We start from the raw sequence: 20,082 nt of genomic DNA, 5'->3' as shown, positions 1-20,082 counted from the left end.
GTATTATTGTTTACCTTTCGGATGTAAGTGGCACTGACTTTGTTTGATTGGTTTTAAAACAGTTTGTACTAGTTGCTGTGGCTCTGTTCCAAAGAAGCCCCCTTAAAGGTGTACATAGTAATTTTTTAATTGATGAATACAATTTTACGTTTAAATAAATAAACTGCACTTTTGACAGGTCCATTACAATGATGTACACTCACATAAGATGAAAAATCCAGACCATGTCAGTTTTCGAGAAAAGCTATTTTAATTAAGAAGAAGCGGGTCGCCCCCTTAAGGGCGCCGTCATGTTTACATCACATGACCTCCTGTGCCATTAATAGAGTTACTACTATTATTAATAACAACAACAATAACTGGTGTCATTATCAAATCCAAAACCACCGGTACGACTAATAAGAATCAGCTAAACAGTAACAAAAACTAATAAGAAGCACCTCCCTGTTGCAGTTAGGTAGGTATTTGGTAAACAAATGTAGTGGAAAACGTTAGGTTAGTACCTGTTCTGCACTGTCATGCTCTTTAGCACGACTCAGCTGGTTTGAATAAAGTGCAAATGTTATGAGTTGTCTACAAATCCTCTTTTGAGTTAGGTTCATTTCCAATTTTACTCCTCTCGATTTCAGGTTGTTGACTCCAATTAAACTTACTGTATTCTCATTAGCAGTTACTTTTATTGTACTTCTAGATTTAGTGAGGGAGTCAGTGGTGTGTTTGTTTTATTGGCTATTTTCTCTGTCAGGTGACCAAGACTTTGGCTCATGCTTGTATTGTTAGTAGCCAGAAGCGATTTGCACATTCAAAAGTAAATTTTATGACCGGTAAAAATGGCTGTTGGTCAAAACTTTCTTAGATCTTTCTTCATCGCCCATGTTATAGTCTGAATTATGGGTTTTATGTGAAGTCAGCTCCTGGTATAACTTAACTCTAGGGCAGAGTTTTTGATCTCAAACCTGTAGTGGAAGAGGTGTTTGAACATGTCCCTCATACATTTTCTGTTAGTGTTTCGTGTGTACAGAAGCATTGACTTTTAAAAGAAAAAGTTCTAAGGAAATGTTTGGGTTTTTAGATGTTACATGGGGCATAATGGTCATTTGTTTTCCCAGCTGTAGGTTAGAGTGAATGTCTGGCTGGCAGGCAGGTTGCTTTCGTGGCCTTGAGTGCCCCCCCTCCTCTCTCGTCAGTAATTCATCATGTTGTCACAAAGTTATGTAAGCGCAGGACTGGAAACTGAACCCACCAGGAAGTATGGAAGTATGTTAGAGTAATAAGTGTACTTTGCGCAGGTGCAAGTGGACATCGCTTGGTCATGTCAGGTCTTGACTGCAGACAGTGTAGGCGAAATGAAAATAGGTGAATGTGTGGTTTCAAAAGGGATCTTTAAAACTGATCTGTTCTTCTTCCTCTCATGTGGGAATATTGTTCACAGGTCTAGTGATTTTATTAACAGCTAAAGTGTGGCCTAATAATGTTTAGTTGAGTAGTAGAGTTTTACTTTGTCTGTACTAAAAGTCTGTTGTAGTTTGCATATTTCTTAATGCAATGATTTTAATTGATAGATCAACTACATTCTTTTTGCCAGCAGGACACTCATGTAGCAATGCGAATTGTATAGAATTGACTTGAGCCATTCTTGTTCAAATTGTCAGATTCCATTCTGATTACTTAATGCTTAACAATTCCATCAACTAATCTTTTAGGACTAACTGCACTACCGTTCAAAAGTTAGGGGTTGGTAATATTTAGTTTTATGTTTTTGAAAGAAGTCTCTTTTGTTCACCAAGGTTGCATTTATCTGATCAAAAATCAAATAAAAAATATAAAATTTTTAAATAACTATGTTGTGTAGGGGTGTAACAATATATCGTGTCACAATAATATCGCAATACAAAAATTCAACAATATGCATTGTTGATAGTGACGATCTGTTTTGTGTGTAGTTCACCTAAAATGAAAATTACTGTGCAAGGGAAAAAAAATCTTTACAGAGTTTGGTGTTTTTTTTCTGTCAGTAGTATATTAAACTACTATATATAATGTTGAATATAATGTATTATAAATGCAATGGGGGAATATTTGTGGGTCATTATAATGCCAAATGTTTTTTGTTACCAGTAAAAAATGGCCGACATTATTTTAAATATATAGCCTATCTAGTCAGAGTGAAAGCATATTCGTCTAAAATAATTATGTATTTTCAGCTTCAGAATCGTCAATATTTTTATTCTGATGTCACCATTGTCCTGTGCATTGGGTTACCAGCTGCACCAAGTCTAAGTCTATTCAAGTCTATTCAATGTAATACCAAATTTAGCATGTTAATCAACAGTTAATTTTTTGTTAACCTTTTACCTTGGGAGTATTGCAATAATATTGTATCGTGATTTGTATCGAATCGAGACATGAGGGTATCGTTACACCCTAATGTTGTCTATAACTAACTGTCTAACTTAAAGTGTATAATTTTTTTTTTCTTTGAATAGAAAGTTCAAAAGAACATTTATTTGAAATAGCCTAGATTTTTTTCTGTAAAAATGTAAATGTGTTTACTGTCACTTTTGATCATTTTAATGCTTCCTAGCTGAATAAAAGTATTAATTTCTTAACAGAAATCTTACTGTTGTAGTTCAGTCAAGAACCATTATGATCGATTCAGTGAGTGAGAGAGTGATTAGTCTGATTTGAACTGATAGCATCACATAAAGTTCCTCAAGCACTCATTTCTTTTGCCGTGGCACTATAGTAGTGGTGAAGGAGACACTATCAAGAATGCTTCAGTATGGTGTTCTTTCCACATTAGTGGAAGAATTCAGATGGTGATGAACTGTTAATAATAACCGCTGCTTGAAAATATTTAAATATTTTTCTAAAACAATATAGAACCAGTTCTCCTTGTATGAGAATCACTGCTCTGACATCATCCAAAAAAACAACAACCCCAAAGCTGAAAAATGTAAAGAATCTCAGCAGCCTCTCCCTGCATGCTGGCTACTGCACTAGTTATTGTGCCAAGTGATTTTGAAGAAAGGAGTCTGGTTGACATCTGAAGTATGTATAATAATCTTAGATTTGATTTTGTGTTTGACTGACATGCTTGAGAATCTCGGCTGTGGTCTCAGACTTTGGCCCCAGTGTATTATTTTTTTTGAAACAAACAAATGTTTATGCTTGGAGAAATCAAAAAGGAAGCAGCTTCATGTTTGACTTTGAGGAGTAGCAGGCTAATTGAGCCAAAATAATTGTCCTTTCAACAAAAAATAACTTGTTGTTTAAGGTCTTGATGGTGGTTGTTGTTGCCATATTCAACGTTAGTCAAAAGGACTTTATAACTTGACCTTTTCATGTTTGAATGTTGGAAAAAAATTATTTCTTGGAGGGCTGTAGGAACTTCCCTTCTGGTTGGTCTAAATTCTGCTTCCTCCTTTGTAAATTTCAAATCTTTAAATTAGAACTAGTTTATTCACAGTGTGTGTGTGTGTGTGTGTGTGTGTGTGTGTGTGTGTGTGTGTGTGTGTGTGTGTGTGTGTGTGTTTGTGTCAGCCAGGATCTTGATTAGCTAAGTCCAAACTGCTTGAGGGCACTATGAGGTTGAATTGAAATGAAGTGTCCCATATTAGGTGCTCTATTTCTTCTGAGCTCCAGTCACATATTGATTGTATGTGTGTGTTTTTGTTTAGTGTAGTAGTTTTATTTTATTAAACCACTGACCCATTTAACGTCTGACCTCCCACTCTGGTTCACGACACACACGCTGTGGCTGGCTGGCTTTCGCATCTACAGTTAACATATGCTCTAAATAATTTTTCTATGGATGTTTGACGTTGTCAGCACATGGTTTTTAAAAATAGAACCTCTGCACATTTCATTTATGTTCAGTATCAAGAATGTTTTCAGCAGGAATTTACATTTAGAGCTGGGAAGTCATTATTCTGTTGCTAATTAGTCTTGCATAATTAGACTTTTGACTATAGGCAGAAAATCTGGTCCAAGAGCTTCCTATTTGTACTGACATGAATGTTAAGTAACCAACCCCAGTTTTTATTTATTTATTTATTTATTTAACATAGGTCGGATGAGAGGTTCTACAGACAATGTTGAAAACATTTGTTAAACTAAAAAAAAAAACAGCATACATGCCAGCTCAAGGCATGGACTGACTTTCAGGCCTAAGCGTTGTAGTCAACATTTTTCATAATATAGATAAGTAATGAAGTTACTAGGGCTGGACAATATCGAAAAAAAAAACCCTGACATAGTGATATTTTGTTTTCTGCAATATATATATCATTATGATTTATATGATAAATGATAAATATCACCAGATGACTCAAATAGCTCTGTTTGGGGAAAAAAATTTATAATTCTAGAATGATTGGGGTGATTTTGTAGGGGAGTGAATCTGCATAGAAAATAGGCTAACAAACAAATTACAAGCACAGATAAATACAATAGAACAAAGATAAAAACGAAATAAACAGTGCTTTATGTTTGTCAGGTAAGTCTAATAGTATTAAGGTACAGAAATTGAATAGTCAAATGTGAAATAGCACTGCATGTTCTTCACTGTATAAATTAAATAAAATGTATATTTGTTACAACTACAAAAGTGATTTTCTCTTTGTATTTTGTTGTTTGATTAACATTGTCACAGACAGCATCAGGAATATTAGGCTGTTGTCACTTTAAGACCGAATGCACTGATCCAATATAATGATACGCATCTGTTTTCTTTCCCAGTTGTTTACGTTCACGTAAACCATGAGCGACTGTGTTTTAGGGCTGCCCCCAACTAAAAATGTGTCTAGTCAACTAGTGGTCATTCATTTAAGCCATTATTCGACTAATCGCACGTTTATATTAATAGGCTATATACTGGGGGGAATACAAAACCATAATGAGGTTTTAATATAGGCCTAATTAGGGCTGAGCGGTATGACGGTATAATTTGTGACCATGCTATAAAGCTATATAACCATGAGAACCAGACCAAAAAAGTTATGTGCACCTCTGTTTATATTGTCATTAGTAGTAGAATTAGTAGTAGTAGTATTATTTTATCAGTCCCCCCCCCCCCCCCCCCCCCCCCCGCAATACTGAATGACCAACGTCTCAAGCATCACAACCCATAAGTTCTGTTAAAATGACAAATGCATTTTCATTCGTAGATGGTTACCACGTTTTAGACTTTTAGTTCTAAATTAATTACCTGTTAAAATGTATTTAAAAAAAATGCTTGATTTGACTGATGTTAAAAGTGTAGTTGTTTTGCTTTCAGATCATATCACATGGGAATGTATCTTAATGTAAAAAATATACAAAGTATAGTGGATATGCCTTTAGAGAAAAATGCAACTTTCATGCAGATCACATAATCAGAGAGTATTTGTTTTTTATTTGAATTGGTTTGTTTAAAAGTATACATTTCAAGGTTTCTACATTTCTCATATCTGCGAGGCAAGTTGCCTTGCCTATATGCTGAGTTTCGGTACATTTTTGTGACATGCTCCTCTTCTGTGTTATGATGATCCTTCAGAAATCATCCTAATATGCTGATTTGATGCAGGAAACAATTCTTATAATTAACAATGTTGAAAATAGCTAGTTGTCTGGTTCATATTTTTGTGGAAACCATGATATTTTATGTGCAATTCTTTGATGAATAGACAGTTCAAAAGAACAGCATTTATTTGAAATAGATTTTTTTTGTAAGAAGTCTTTACTGTCACTTTTGATCAATTTAATGCATCCTTGCTGAATAAAAGTATTAATTATTTAATACTGACCGAAAACTTTTAAATGTATGGACCTTTAGACATGCTTTCTCCTTTTTAATGGCAAAGTCGTCATTAAAATGTTTACACGTCTGGCCGTAATATAAAGGAAAAGTTCGCCCAGAATTTTTTTTTTTTGTCATTGTATACTACTTATTCGAAACCTCCAAACTTATTCCAAACCAATTCCAGTTATTTTTCATGGAACTCAAATACTTGAAGATTCTTTATTACAGATGATGATACTATTGACATTTTCATTAATTCCACATAATTCCACTATTACTTTAAGATGGCAAGAACACTGAAATAGGGTTGCAAAATTCTGGGAATTTTCAAAGATGGAAACTTTCCATTGGGAATTAATGGGAATTTAAGGGAATTAACAGGAATTTATGGGAATAAACGGGAATAAACTGGGAATTTTCAAATTTGAAGGTTGGCTCTTCATAGGGAACTTAAATATAGTTGAGGAAAGTATATTTTAGCATAATCTTGACTAAAACAAACAGATGCCATTCAAATACACTTGAATATCCATGCCATTCCTCAATCACATGCACATAGTACACTGCTTACTGCATGGCTATTGAGACCACACCCCCTACTGGCACTGTGCATGCCTCCATCACATGTACAGAAGCCCAAAGCACAAGACTATTGAAGGCACACATTTGAGCCTGTGGACTAAACAAAGTGAAGTAAGTTTTGATGATATTATGGGGAAATATATTTATTAAATGTTTAAATTGCAAATATCACATACAAATGTATTCATCTAGTAGATAGTAAGCTGATAAGTTAGATGCTAAATAAGCTAGCATAACTATTTACCACATAAGTAGGGCTGGGCGGTATGACGGTATATATCGTTACCGCGGAAGAAAATGTCAACCGTAACAGATTTTTTTATTCCGTGTATACCGCAACATGTAAATAAGTAGGCGTGGTTAACTCACGTGCAGCGTGCGTGAGACTGAGACACTGATATTTGTCAAAGGAACATGAAGAAAGACCAAGAGGATCCACAAAAGGAATTATGTTTTCAAAATTAACGTGATATTTTCGGGGGGGAAGGCGCAGAAGTCAACTAGAGCAGTGCAGCACACTGAAAGTTTAGAGAGCCTTTGCTCTTGCTCGCAACGGGGCTTACTTGACAACAAGTTCATATATCAATATTCTAACGAATAGAAATAACCTTAAATAATGTATCTATCCGTCTCTTATGTGTACAGTTACTTTCAGAGTGGACGCGCAAGTGGTTGCCGTGGTAATGAATATTTCCAAAATTCCCCAGCTTAACTTCCCATGGAAATTTACTGGAAACTTTCCGGAAATTTACCAGAAATTTTCCGCCCCTTTGCAACCCTACACTGAAAGCATTATAGTGCTTGTGTGTGTTTCTCAGCTCTTTGATCCATCTATGATCTGTAACGGTTCCCAAAGTTTAGACTAAACAAGGGTCCGCTTACTTCAGCTCCACCTATGGAAATTAGTTTGAGAGATAATTTCAAAGATTGTATTTGTTGGCTCAAACTTAAGTAATTATTAAGGCATCATTTCTTGGACTCAAGACCTAAGTTATTTTCTACTGTCTTCAGTTTTTTTGTTTAATTTCAGTGGCCTGGCTTATTCATGCAGTTATTCACAAACTGGCAACTGTTAATAGCATTTTGAGTAAAGCTTTAAAACATTTTGGCAATAAGAAAGCAGAGAAGTAAATGACCTAATCTGTTTTCCTTTCTGAATGGCTGCAGAGGGAATAAGAGCAAATGAAAGCAGAGTCGTACTCTGGATTCGTGCCTTGCCTTGTCATTATGACAATTTCTGCAAAGCTCTGCTCTAGATCAGGATGCTTCGGGAGGCGAAAACAGAGAGGCTAAGTCAGCAAACTGTCCTTACAACATGGGATACATGAGCTACTACACAAAGCAGCCATGCTGTTTTACTAGACACTTTCAGTTGACCTCAGTTAGTCTCTGCATTTCTGTTATATTTGCACTGACCTGCATACAAAATAAAGGATGCATGTGTCTAGTGACACACCGATGAAGCCTTTGGAGTGAGTTAATTTGGAAGTTCTTCTTCCTATTTTTCTTTCCTTTTTTTGATTTGGAAACAGACTCGAGACTAAATTAGAAGCAAAACCATCTAGCCTACAATTTATGGTGGTTTGACATTATATGTAACTTTGTCTTCTTCAAAATACACCAACAAGAAGCGGATGAGACAATGACTGTGAGACAGCCAGCCTTCACAAAGTGCAAAAAACAGATCCATCTAAGAGGAAAGATAGCAGCACATGGATTGGCGTTCGCTCAAAAAGGCTTGGGTTGCGTGTACTTGGTTATCTATTGTTTAAACTTCCCAGAGAGCTGTAAGGTGCTTGACCTTGTGTGACCTGCCTCTTTTGAAATGGTCTGAAATATTTGAAATATTAAAATATGGAAAACTTGGGATTTTATTAATTCACACATTGCGAGTATACTTTCCCTATCCTGGAAATGTTACTAGGGTCTGATGCCGGGATCGCATTTGGCAGTTTGGCCATAAAATCTCCAGAATCAAAGCCCTTTGTGGATGTCAGCTTTTGATTTATCTCTACCCATATACTGCAATATAATAAATAAATAAAAAGTTTGTTTATAATCTTTTTATTTTATTTCTATTTTATTTTAATCATTATTTTACCATGAAATTCCCATTGAGAGAGACCTGGCCAAGGTGGTAGCCATACAAACTAACAACTAGATTAAAATGTCACGTCATCATGATAAATACATCATGATTAAGGTTGGGAGTCGAGAGAAATTCAGAAGTTTTGGTTCCGAAAACGGTTCTGGAGTGATGTTGTGCCTGCTGTGGAGCTCGCACCAGTGCGTGCTCGGCAAAAGTGCGTATAGAGTTCCCATTTTGACAGCAAAAGGGGCGCTTGCGAGCACCCTTCTGAAACCTAAAATGACAAATGGTACACTCTATGTTTTTGTTGGTACATTACGTTTTAGATGGTAAACATGGTGCGGAAACCACGCAATGTGCCACAACCCCTCCTGGAACTTAAAGCTGCTGTCCGTAGCTTTTTTTGGGTTCAAAATTATCCCAAATAAATTGTTGAGCAAGTACATAATCAGCCAGTGTTCAAAACTATCTGCTTGCCTTAGCTCGATTCAAAATGGTAAGCTTGTAATAATGTTTTTAATTCCAGTGTTACTGGTGGTTTTCCACGGGAAATTCGAGCATGTCTTTGCGTCATTACGTCACATCTGTACACATAAAGAAGGTGTCTCTGATAGAAGGCTATATTGTGTGTGAGGATGTTGGTGGTGGAAATTTATAGCCTTTTCTCCCTAAACTTTTCAATTTGATGGCGAATCCAGAAAGGTTCAAACGACAATCACCAGTGACAACTGGAGATTCACCGGAGAAAAAAAGAGACTGCAACCGGCCCATGCGAAAACAAGGACAAATATCGGAAGGGCATTAAATGTAGTCATGCAATGCTGATGTTGTTAACATTAACAATTTGAGAACAAAGTGTAATTTGCACGGTTTGACGTGATATGATAAGCGATCATTAGATTTAATCGGCACGATTTACTGCAATGCTTTTTTCCTCTTAGTTGGTCAGAACAAAAATGGATATTACTTAGGCTACTTGTTCAGACGACATTTTCCGGTGAAAATTATTATGTTGGTCATACTCCCAAAAAGTAGAATCTGTGATTGCAAGTAACTAGGGCTGTTATCTCCCAGTCGATTAGTCGATTATTTGGTCGATACGTTCTGGCTCGACCAAAATTCTGATTGGTCGATTTTTTTGCCGCGTTCATTTTATCAGGTGGAAAGCACTAATTGCTAATGGGGGTGTTTTCAGAGCACCCCTGTTTCACAGGTAACAGTCTGTCTTCAGAACACCCCCCTTGTTTTCACTTCTTTTGGATTAGCCCAACCCACTGGAGAAGAGAGACAGATTGAAGAAAGTAGGCTACTAGAAGGTTTTCTGAATATTATTTATTTAATTGTGAGAGCGTTTAATTCATATTCAGTCAGTCCTCTTCTACCATGTCAACAAAGACATCGGCAGTGTGGCAGCATTTATTTAAAAGTTAATAGTCTATTCGTGTCTCAGCCGCAAAGCTGAGCTCCACAGAGCGGCTGAAATGATAGTGTCTGTCAGTTATTATAATACATATGACAAAAACAATTGTCTAAATTATGTTGCATATTCCTCAAAAGTTCTTGTGATATCACTAGTTGACAACATAGTACTATTTTCGGAAATCATAGGCTATGATATTGCGCAGGTGCACGTGATGCAACGCTGTCAGAGCCGACAGACTCGTGTGTCAGACTCATTTCAGTGCAAAATAATTAGGTCAAAAACGATTTAATATACTGCAAATAGCCTACTAGTTTTTTATGTTTATTTATAATTCATTTAGGTGGACAACAAGTCTACCAAGTACTGCGCACAGTGCGCAGCTAATTAATTAAACGGTTTTTTTCCTAACGTAATTTTTAGTCGATTTTTTGTAGAAAATTTCAGGACTTCAGTCGACCAAGATTTTCTTTGGTTGATTACAGCCCTACAAATGACAGCATCCACACTGGCGCGGTGACTGGCAGCCGCACATTCTCCTCAAAACATTGGATTCATCCGCGCTGTGCCATGCTGAGGCACAACGCACATAAAGTTGATAATTCCGCGAATAACTGCAATTGCAAATTTCGAACAGAGATGGCGACAAAGAGGAAAAACTGCGGACTGCAGCTTTAAGAGACTTTTACTCCGTTTACTTTAGCAAGTAATGGGAAAATGACCACTGAGTGTCACAGGGCTGGTACCAGATTTATTGTGAAAGGTGTACATCGTTTTTCCACCGTTGAGTCCCCATGGTTTAGGTAGGTGTTTCAGTACATGCAGCTGAATTACTATTTAAAAGTAAATAGGCTTTATGCAGAGAGAGAGTTCTGTGCCTCCTGTCTGGATCTTACATGTGTGGTCAAGCATCTTCTACCCCTTCTGAGAGGTATTCTCCACTGCTGGAGATACAAGAAGCCAGGAGAGGTCTCCCAGAGACTCTCCCAGAGCACTGCAGACATGTTGATTTTCCTTCAGAAAAGTAATTTCTGTTAAATTTGTTGACATTATTACCAGTCTGTTAAATCCATTTGACAGCAAATAATAAACACAAAAAGGATTGTTTGAGTTAAGTATTGTCCAAATTTTTTTTTTAGTTATTTAATAATCGGAATCAGAACCGGAATCATTAGGCGGAACCGGATAAGTTCCTAAGATTCCCAACGCTAATTGTGATATACAAAATTCACAAAAAACAATATGATGTTGGGGTGTCACAGTACACAGGTATTGACATAATATTGTAGCTAATCCAGCGCCAGAACCGGTTGACATTTAAACAGCAGGTGGCTGTATTGCTCCTTAATGCTGGTTGCCACCCATCATAAAATTAAAAAGAGAAAACGCAAAAGTAGCGTTATTTAATTTATTATTTTTACATTTCTGGACATAATATCTTTATTGTGATTCTTCGGGCCACAATAATTGTGTAGTGAAAATTTGATATTGTGACAGCCTTAATATGATGTATTGTTCACTGTTGCAATATACCTGCCATGTTTTTAGCAGCAAGAAAACCTTGTCAAAAAACCAGATATTATTATTATTATTGTTATTATTATTATTATTATTTAACAGCATTGCATCTCATTTGTGATCAAATTTTCAAACTGTTGCCAGTTACACAGCCCAACGATAACATTGACATCCAGCATTTACTCCGATAAAATCAGCGTGAACGGGGCATATTTCACAGATTCTTCATCATCATGTTGGCCTGAACCGGTTTATTTCGCCTCTCTCAACAGATGCTCCTGAAAGAATTCCTCAGAATATGTGGGCTGTACGTGGTATTTCATTTGATGATTACAGCTGTAACATATTGTTTGTAGAAATACTGTGCTTAGACATAACCAGCTGAGGTAGGGATGACTAGCTGACCTCTTCCCTGTGTTTTCCATGAGAAGTCTCTGCTATCTCTGGCATCGCTGTGTAAATAACCTCTGTCAACAGAGGTACTGTGTGCGTATGCTGCCGATCACATTCTTCTCAGACTCGTGCAACTTTCACAGTCAGATTTAGGGATTTTCTTAATGCATTGTCTAACTCTGTACACTTTTTTTAAAGACTCTGGAAATGGCTGGGAGATGTTTGTGTCTGGCTGTCCTTGGTAATGATTAGGTAGCGGAGAAAAGCACATTGTTCTGACGTCATTTTGTTTGTCCTCAAAATTTGATGGACACCATACCGCTTTGCTTGGATACGGTCATTCCTGCTGTTAAATTGCTGTTCCATTGTCCCCATTAACATACCTAGTATATTTGAGTAAAACTTTATTTATAGGCTGTGCTCTGCTGGCCCGTGGCCCAGCCGTTTTGAAGTTTTTGCTCAAAAAAGAGGTCAAACAATGGTGGCTGTAAAGTGCAAGGCCTAGATTTCCACACGGTTCTTTGCTGGTCTTGGTGCGGAATGTGTTTATTCAGTCTTTAAAGGTCAGAACCAACTATATTAGGACACTCTTTGAATATTGGACTAGTTAAGTTCATGTTGAACTTTAGATAGCGCTTTAACCCCTGTGTTTGGGTTAAAAATCTTAGTACGATTGTTATGGTGAGGCACAAAATTTACCCTAATTGGATTTAATACAATTAACCAGAAATCTGTAAAAAAAAAAAAAAAAAATTAACATTCATTTTTCACACATTACAAAAAATAACTTGAGAACACATTTTTTATAAACTAAACTAAATATTTATGCTGAGTATCTAAATACCCTCATACATAATGAAATGCGTTAAAAAAGGTTTTCATTTTGGGTTTGTGCAGCTGCCTAAAATTTAAGTTAACTTGCAAACATCATAGTCATAATAAAAAACAATGCTGTATGTATACATTTCACAAATCATCAGTGTCGACACTTTGCAGGCATATTCTTGATCCTAAACATCATACAGTGAGGAAAATAAGTATTTGAACACCCTGCTATTTTGCAAGTTCTCCCACTTGGAAATCATGGAGGGGTCTGAAATTGTCATCGTAGGTGCATGTCCACTGTGAGAGACATAATCTAAAAAAAAAATCCAGAAATCACAATATATGCTTTTTTAACTATTTATTTGTATGATACAGCTGCAAATAAGTATTTGAACACCTGTCTATCAGCTAGAATTCTGACCCTCAAAGACCTGTTAGTCTGCCTTTGAAATGTCCACCTCCACTCCATTTATTATCCTAAATTAGATGCACCTGTTTGAGGTCGTTAGCTGCATAAAGACACCTGTCCACCCCATACAATCAGTAAGAATCCAACTACTAACATGGCCAAGACCAAAGAGCTGTCTAAAGACACTAGAGACAAAATTGTACACCTCCACAAGGCTGGAAAGGGCTACGGGGAAATTTCCAAGCAGCTTGGTGAAAAAATGTCCACTGTTGGAGCAATCATTAGAAAATGGAAGAAGCTAAACATGACTGTCAATCTCCCTCGGACTGGGGCTCCATGCAAGATCTCACCTCGTGGGGTCTCAATGATCCTAAGAAAGGTGAGAAATCAGCCCAGAACTACACGGGAGGAGCTGGTCAATGACCTGAAAAGAGCTGGGACCACCGTTTCCAAGGTTACTGTTGGTAATACACTAAGACGTCATGGTTTGAAATCATGCATGGCACGGAAGGTTCCCCTGCTTAAACCAGCACATGTCAAGGCCCTTCTTAAGTTTGCCAATGACCATTTGGATGATCCAGAGGAGTCATGGGAGAAAGTCATGTGGTCAGATGAGACCAAAATAGAACTTTTTGGTCATAATTCCACTAAACGTGTTTGGAGGAAGAAGAATGATGAGAACCATCCCAAGAACACCATCCCTACTGTGAAGCATGGGGGTGGTAGCATCATGCTTTGGGGGTGTTTTTCTGCACATGGGACAGGGCGACTGCACTGTATTAAGGAGAGGATGACCGGGGCCATGTATTGCGAGATTTTGGGGAACAACCTCCTTCCCTCAGTTAGAGCATTGAAGATGGGTCGAGGCTGGGTCTTCCAACATGACAATGACCCGAAGCACACAGCCAGGATAACCAAGGAGTAGCTCTGTAAGAAGCATATCAAGGTTCTGGTGTGGCCTAGCCAGTCTCCAGACCTAAACCCAATAGAGAATCTTTGGAGGGAGCTCAAACTCTGTGTTTCTCAGCGACAGCCCAGAAACCTGACTGATCTAGAGAAGATCTGTGTGGAGGAGTGGGCCAAAATCCCTCCTGCAGTGTGTGCAAACCTGGTGAAAAACTACAGGAAATGTTTGACCTCTGTAATTGCAAACAAAGGCTACTGTACCAAATATTAACATTGATTTTCTCAGGTTTTCAAATACTTATTTGCAGCTGTATCATACAAATAAATAGTTAAAAAATCATACATTGTGATTTCTGGATTTTTTTTTTAGATTATGTCTCTCACAGTGGACATGCACCTACGATGACCATTTCAGACCCCTCCATGATTTCTAAGTAGGAGAACTTGCAAAATAGCAGGGTGTTCAAATACTTATTTTCCTCACTGTAGGTTAACTGGTATCTCTTACAACTCAAAATCAAAATGGGTCAAATAGAGGATCAGTTCATCCCCAAATTAATGTTTCATGTAGCTCAGATAACTTTTTGACTACATGTATGACACTTTTATGGTGCTTTTAAAGTGGCCACTGGCCATGATGTTCTAGAGAAATTCAACTTATGCGTTTCACAGAACATACCAAGTCACATGGGGTAAATGAATACATCATTTTAATTTGTAGATGAGCTGTTCCTTTAAAGGTTGTATCAGCGATTTCAGGCCCAAACATAAATGATCACATTCATCTAATCTTTCCTAACGATCCGCTAGCTGCCCGTCCCATAAACAGGCCGTCAAAAAACCGCGTCTCTGTAGGCAGCCTAGGCTCTGAGATCTGCACACAAAAACAATTGGTTTCACCAACCACTCAAAACCAAAATAAATTGTGTTCCAGCCAATCACCGACAGAGGGTGGGTGATGTGAGGTTTTGCGCTCGTGTTCTCCAACTTCGCGTGCAGCCGTGCACGAGCGCAAAACCTCACAACACCCACCCCCTGTCGGTGATTGGTTGATTGATTTGTTTTGCTTTATCAGCTTGTACGCCTATTTAAAGTGAAGAGGCCTTTGTGTTGTTCTGTACAAGTGCTTGTTAAGTACCTTTATATATCCGTGCTTCTCCGGCAGCATGTCACAGATATTTTTTTATCAGATGCTTGATCACAGCATGAGTTTCACGCTGACTGAAGTGTGTTCCTTTCTTTGCAGTTGAGGTGGTGGTGGAGTATGACTACGAAGCCCTCCACGAAGATGAGTTGACCCTCAGGCTTGGAGACGTGATCAGAAATGTGCGAAGAATCGATGAGGATGGATGGATGGAAGGAGACCTCAATGGGAAACGAGGCCTTTTCCCGGACAACTTTGTAAAGGTAATTTTAAGAATGTGTAGTATATTGGCTTTAAGTTAGGTGATAAGGAAATAATGGTGGTTAAAAAGCTTTGTGGTTAGCACAAGGCCAAAAATTAAAGTTAATAGGAAGGAAATGTTTATCTTTATGTATTACATTACAAGTTTTGAATTCTGTTTGAAATCTTAGCATGTGTCATTGCATTTATAATCTCATCTTCAATTTGTGTACCTCTTAGTCTTAAGTAGTGTTTTGAGTTGTTTCTGAGGCAGCTTGAGGAAACCCACATTAAAGTCGGATGTAATGGCAAATGTTGTCAAAGGCAGGAAATGATTGCTTTGGTTTCCTTGTGGAGATCCTTTAGGAGGGTGTGAGGTAATCTTTCACTCCCTGAACTGAACTTTGATCCCGGAAAGATTTGATAGTCGGCACTCAGGTGGTTTTAGGAGAGGACCATGGAAAGCGAGCAGGTAGGAGCTCATTTTAGTTCGTCTGTCAGATCGTATCTTGGGCTCGTTGTGTCTGGAAGACGTGTTACTGGTAATGTTTTGTCTTAAGGTGGTTTTCTTTCATTCAGTTTCTCTAAACGTGGCACTTCATTTGATTGCTCGTTTCACTGAATCACCAGACAGATCACAGATAGCACAGGATTTAAAGGGCACTTACAGGGAAAAAAATGACCTAAAGAGAATTAAATAAAGTTTTTACACAAACTGCACTATTTTATTGTGTGTTGAAAGTAAATTTGCTGGGTTTTGGAACATTTGTATTTTGAGTAAAGATTTTATTTTTTATTTTATTCAGCCAGGATTAGTTTCCAAAGCAAGTTAGTTCTTAATTTAGGACATCTGTAATTTAATATACTAATCCAGACATGATTGATATTATTTTTTTATCAATGATCTAAAATAGGAGTGACTTGTTTTCTGCATGAGGGTGTTACAGTAGATCATGTGCTCTGGATGCATTGCATCATATAAATTCTTTTGAAATAAACCTAGACATCATTAAAATAATCTCTGTAGTAGTACTTATTATTTTATTTATTTATTCAAATGTATTTCATTATTTTTTATTATAAGAAAATCAAGAGCTTTAAAAAGGTTGGGAAAGCTGACCTCAAATTAGTTGAGGAGAGGGGAGTAAGAAAAAGGAATTTGTTTGTCAGCATCTCAGAGAGGAAGTTTGGAGCGGATGCAGCCTGTGGCATTCTCCATTCTGCACCGGAGCCTACAGGAAAGCTCCACACGCCTGTCTCTCCAACCCAAACCGTGTCTGAGTCCATCTGAACCCAGCTGAAAAGGCCACTGGAGAGATTCAGTGATACTATTGTGAAAGCACTTTAATGCTATAGTGCCTTGATATATATTACATAGTACTGAATGATTACCATAGTATTAAATAATACTTCAGGGTACTTCAAAAAATGTCATGTCCAAAAACAACATGGTATCATATACCAAAAAACATGGTAGTTCTATATTAAGTGAGTTATTTAAAGACTAAATAAAGCAGGTACAAAATAATCGGAGATTTGTATATCAAATGGGTTTAAGCAATATAACTTAAAAATATAGCTGCAAGCAGCAATTATCGGGGCCAAGCGCAAGCAGATGACAGGATATGCCAACATGGCTGAAGGTGTCAGACCAACTGGAACAATGAGCAATTAAATACATTTAAAGAGGATTTTAGATGAAATGGCTGAAAAATCATATAAAAAGTCATTTAAAATATGATTTAATGGATTATCACTTTCGACCAATAGGTGGCGCAGTTACAAAAGTGATGTGATGTGGTCAGAGTGAAGTGACAATGACACATACAAAGTTTGGTGTCAATATGTCAAGGCATTGCAGAGATAAAGCCTGAATAGTGCTTTTAGCATCATGCCTCAACTTTGCTGCTGCGCTATACGAAAACGGTTTCGTCTATCGACACGAAATCCATAACTTTTAGTCGGCACGGTCTGGAGATGATACGATTCGATTTTGGTGAAAATCGGACAAACGGTCTAGGAGGAGTTCGAAAAAGTAGGTTTTGACTGAAAATCAAGATGGCGGACAGGAAGCTCTGAGAAATAAGGTAAACTTGGTATCTATGTTCTCGGCTTGACCCAAGGAATCTATTAAGACCAGTGGCATTTCAATAGCCAGATTTATTCAAAAGTTATTAGCCTTTTTGGAAATGTTGTTATAACTTTTGACCACTAGGTGGTGCTGTTTCGAAATATTTTGAATACCTTTAGGGGATGGTGCTGATGGCACATTCTGAGTTTTGTAATATTACACCAATGCATTTGTTTAGTATAGCATTTTATTTCACAAAACTGTATTGAAGTCAATGGGAATTTCATGTCTTGTTCTATTATAGCGCACCCAAGAGGCTGAGTCACACCATTTTTTTTACGTGTTCTCAGAATGATCCCATACATATGTGTGTCGATTTTGGTGAAAATATCTCAATTCGCTTCGGAGTTATAGACATTTATATGAAAAAACACGTAAAAAATGACTGACACATGACTTTGATTGGAATTTACTACCCCTAAACATCAATATTTTCGCATTTGGGCATTGGCGTATAGCTATCGACCTATGTTTCCAAACTTCTGACGGTGGTTTCGTCTCGATCGGACAAGCGGTTTCGAAGATATAGCCAAATGTTTTTTAAGCGCTAAATCACAACGCTACACAAACCGTAAGGCGAAATCTAGCATGTTTGGTATCGTAGGACTCGGCAAGGTTTCAGGAGTCTAATTAGATGAGTCTCGTGAAAATAAGTCGACCACTCCCAAAGTTATAAGCATTTGAAAAAAAAAAATTCACCACTAGGTGGCGCTGTTCCGAAACTTCTCAGGCTCCTTCAGGACATCGTGCTGATGACCCATACCAAGTTTAGGTGGATAGTTGCTGGTTGCAACAGCACTGCTGGACTGCATAGCTTTCCAGCAGACTTGGAAATTAGGCGCCAGTGGTTGCATGCACTTGGCCTGGAAGACCGCGAGTTCCCGCCTAGAGCTCAAGTGTGCAACCTGCATTTAACGCGGGATTGTTTCTACAGCGCAATAGAGGTGGAAATGGGCTTCTCCACACAGTTCGCGCTGAAAAGCGACGCAGTGCCAAACGCTGCTCCTCCTGCATGGACTCAACCACTGCAGCGGCGTCTTGATGTGAGTGATCATACATATTTTAATCACAATTTATGGTTAGGCTAAAGTTAATCCTCTGGGGTCGACAAACGCGCCGGCGCATTTTGCTGGATTTTTTCACATAGCGGTAAAATATGAATATGCCTATAGAGCGTGCGCTATTGACATCAACTCGATAAAACTCATCAGATGCATGTCCTTCACGTCGTCTAGCGACCCTGTGAGTCACTCTCCATTTTAGAGTCTGACAGCAGCTGTCAATTAATCCGTCACTGCGGGTCTCAGGTGCACGCCCCCCACTCAGCCCCGCCCTCGGTTTGTCCCCTCTATCTCCGCTGGGGTCTGCCCACTTTTCCAGCATTTTTCAAATATTGCCAGTGGGTGGAGTCAGGCTCTGACCAGGGGTTTAGTTACCCTTTAAATATGGATATTTTTCTTACACGAACGCATCACTTCACTTCAGAAGGCCTTTATTAACCTTTATTTTACGTCAGCTATGACACTGGTGTCGTGCAGTAGGTGGCGGTATGCACCTTCAAGTGGGTTTGCCAACCGCCATTAAAAGGGAAAGAAGCAGCTCAAATGGGCATGCGTGATGCGAGAGAACCAGTTAGGTCTGTTCTATCGTTTCACACATGCTTCCGTGATGAGCATATTTGATGCGCACTTTTGTAATGGATCACTCAAGTCATTTATTTACTGTTTACTTTTATCTGCCATTCAGAATATCTGAGACGTCGTTGCCATAATGCGTTTCAATGGGCTATGTCGTGCTTCGGACTTAACTGAAAGACTGGCATTCTGACACCATGAATGTCATGTTTTTTAACCTTATCTCTACTTTTTTTCCTTTTTGTTGCAATTATTCTGCTTACTGTACAGATTCAGGCACATATTCAAGTTCAAGTTTATATCAGTAGTTCTATATTCATAATTTTGACCACACAATGTCTGCCATTGTAACATATGGTTACATCTACCTGTGTGTGTGTGTGTGTGTGTGTGTGTGTGTGTGTGTGTGTGTGTGTGTGTGTGTGTGTGTGTGTGTGTGTGTGTGTGTGTGTGTGTGTGTGTGTGTGTGTGTGTGTGTGTGTGTGTGTGTGTGTGTGTGTGTGTGTGTGTGTGTGTGTGTGTGCGCGCGCAGTAGATACTCAATATTCAATGACTTGGATTGTGGGCATAAAAAACTTGATCGGGACAGCCGTACCATACATTTTAATTGCAAACTTAATTAATTCAATTTAAATTAAAAGGCATTCTCAATTCAGTGCTGAATTGAATCTTAAATGGGATCTACCAGGTCAGTGTTTTTTAACCTTATCTCTACTTTTTTTCCTTTTTGTTGCAATTATTCTGCTTACTGTACAGATTCAGGCACATATTCAAGTTCAAGTTTATATCAGTAGTTCTATATTCATAATTTTGACCACACAATGTCTGCCATTGTAACATATGGTTACATCTACCTGTGTGTGTGTGTGTGTGTGTGTGTGTGTGTGTGTGTGTGTGTGTGTGTGTGTGTGTGTGTGTGTGTGTGTGTGTGTGTGTGTGTGTGTGTGTGTGTGTGTGTGTGTGTGTGTGTGTGTGTGTGTGTGTGTGTGTGTGTGTGTGTGTGTGTGTG

The 20,082-nt window shown here is 38.0% G+C and overlaps 1 protein-coding gene across 2 annotated transcripts in view; it reads left to right on the top strand.

Annotated features, from left to right (window-relative positions):
* Window positions 1–20,082, top strand: part of cd2ap (CD2-associated protein) — a 65,078-nt gene that overhangs the window by 577 nt on the left and 44,419 nt on the right. For both annotated transcript variants that reach the window (XM_084431903.1, XM_084431902.1), the window contains exon 2: window positions 15,171–15,331. In XM_084431903.1, coding sequence (XP_084288029.1) covers window positions 15,171–15,331 — 161 coding nt within the window. The remainder of the gene's footprint in view (window positions 1–15,170; window positions 15,332–20,082) is intronic.

This window comes from Rutilus rutilus, assembly GCF_951802725.1.
Source record: "Rutilus rutilus genome assembly, chromosome: 15".
Lineage (NCBI taxonomy): Eukaryota > Metazoa > Chordata > Actinopteri > Cypriniformes > Leuciscidae > Rutilus > Rutilus rutilus.
The sequence above is the reverse complement of the archived record's forward strand: the minus strand, read 5'-3'. Positions and strand labels throughout refer to the sequence as shown.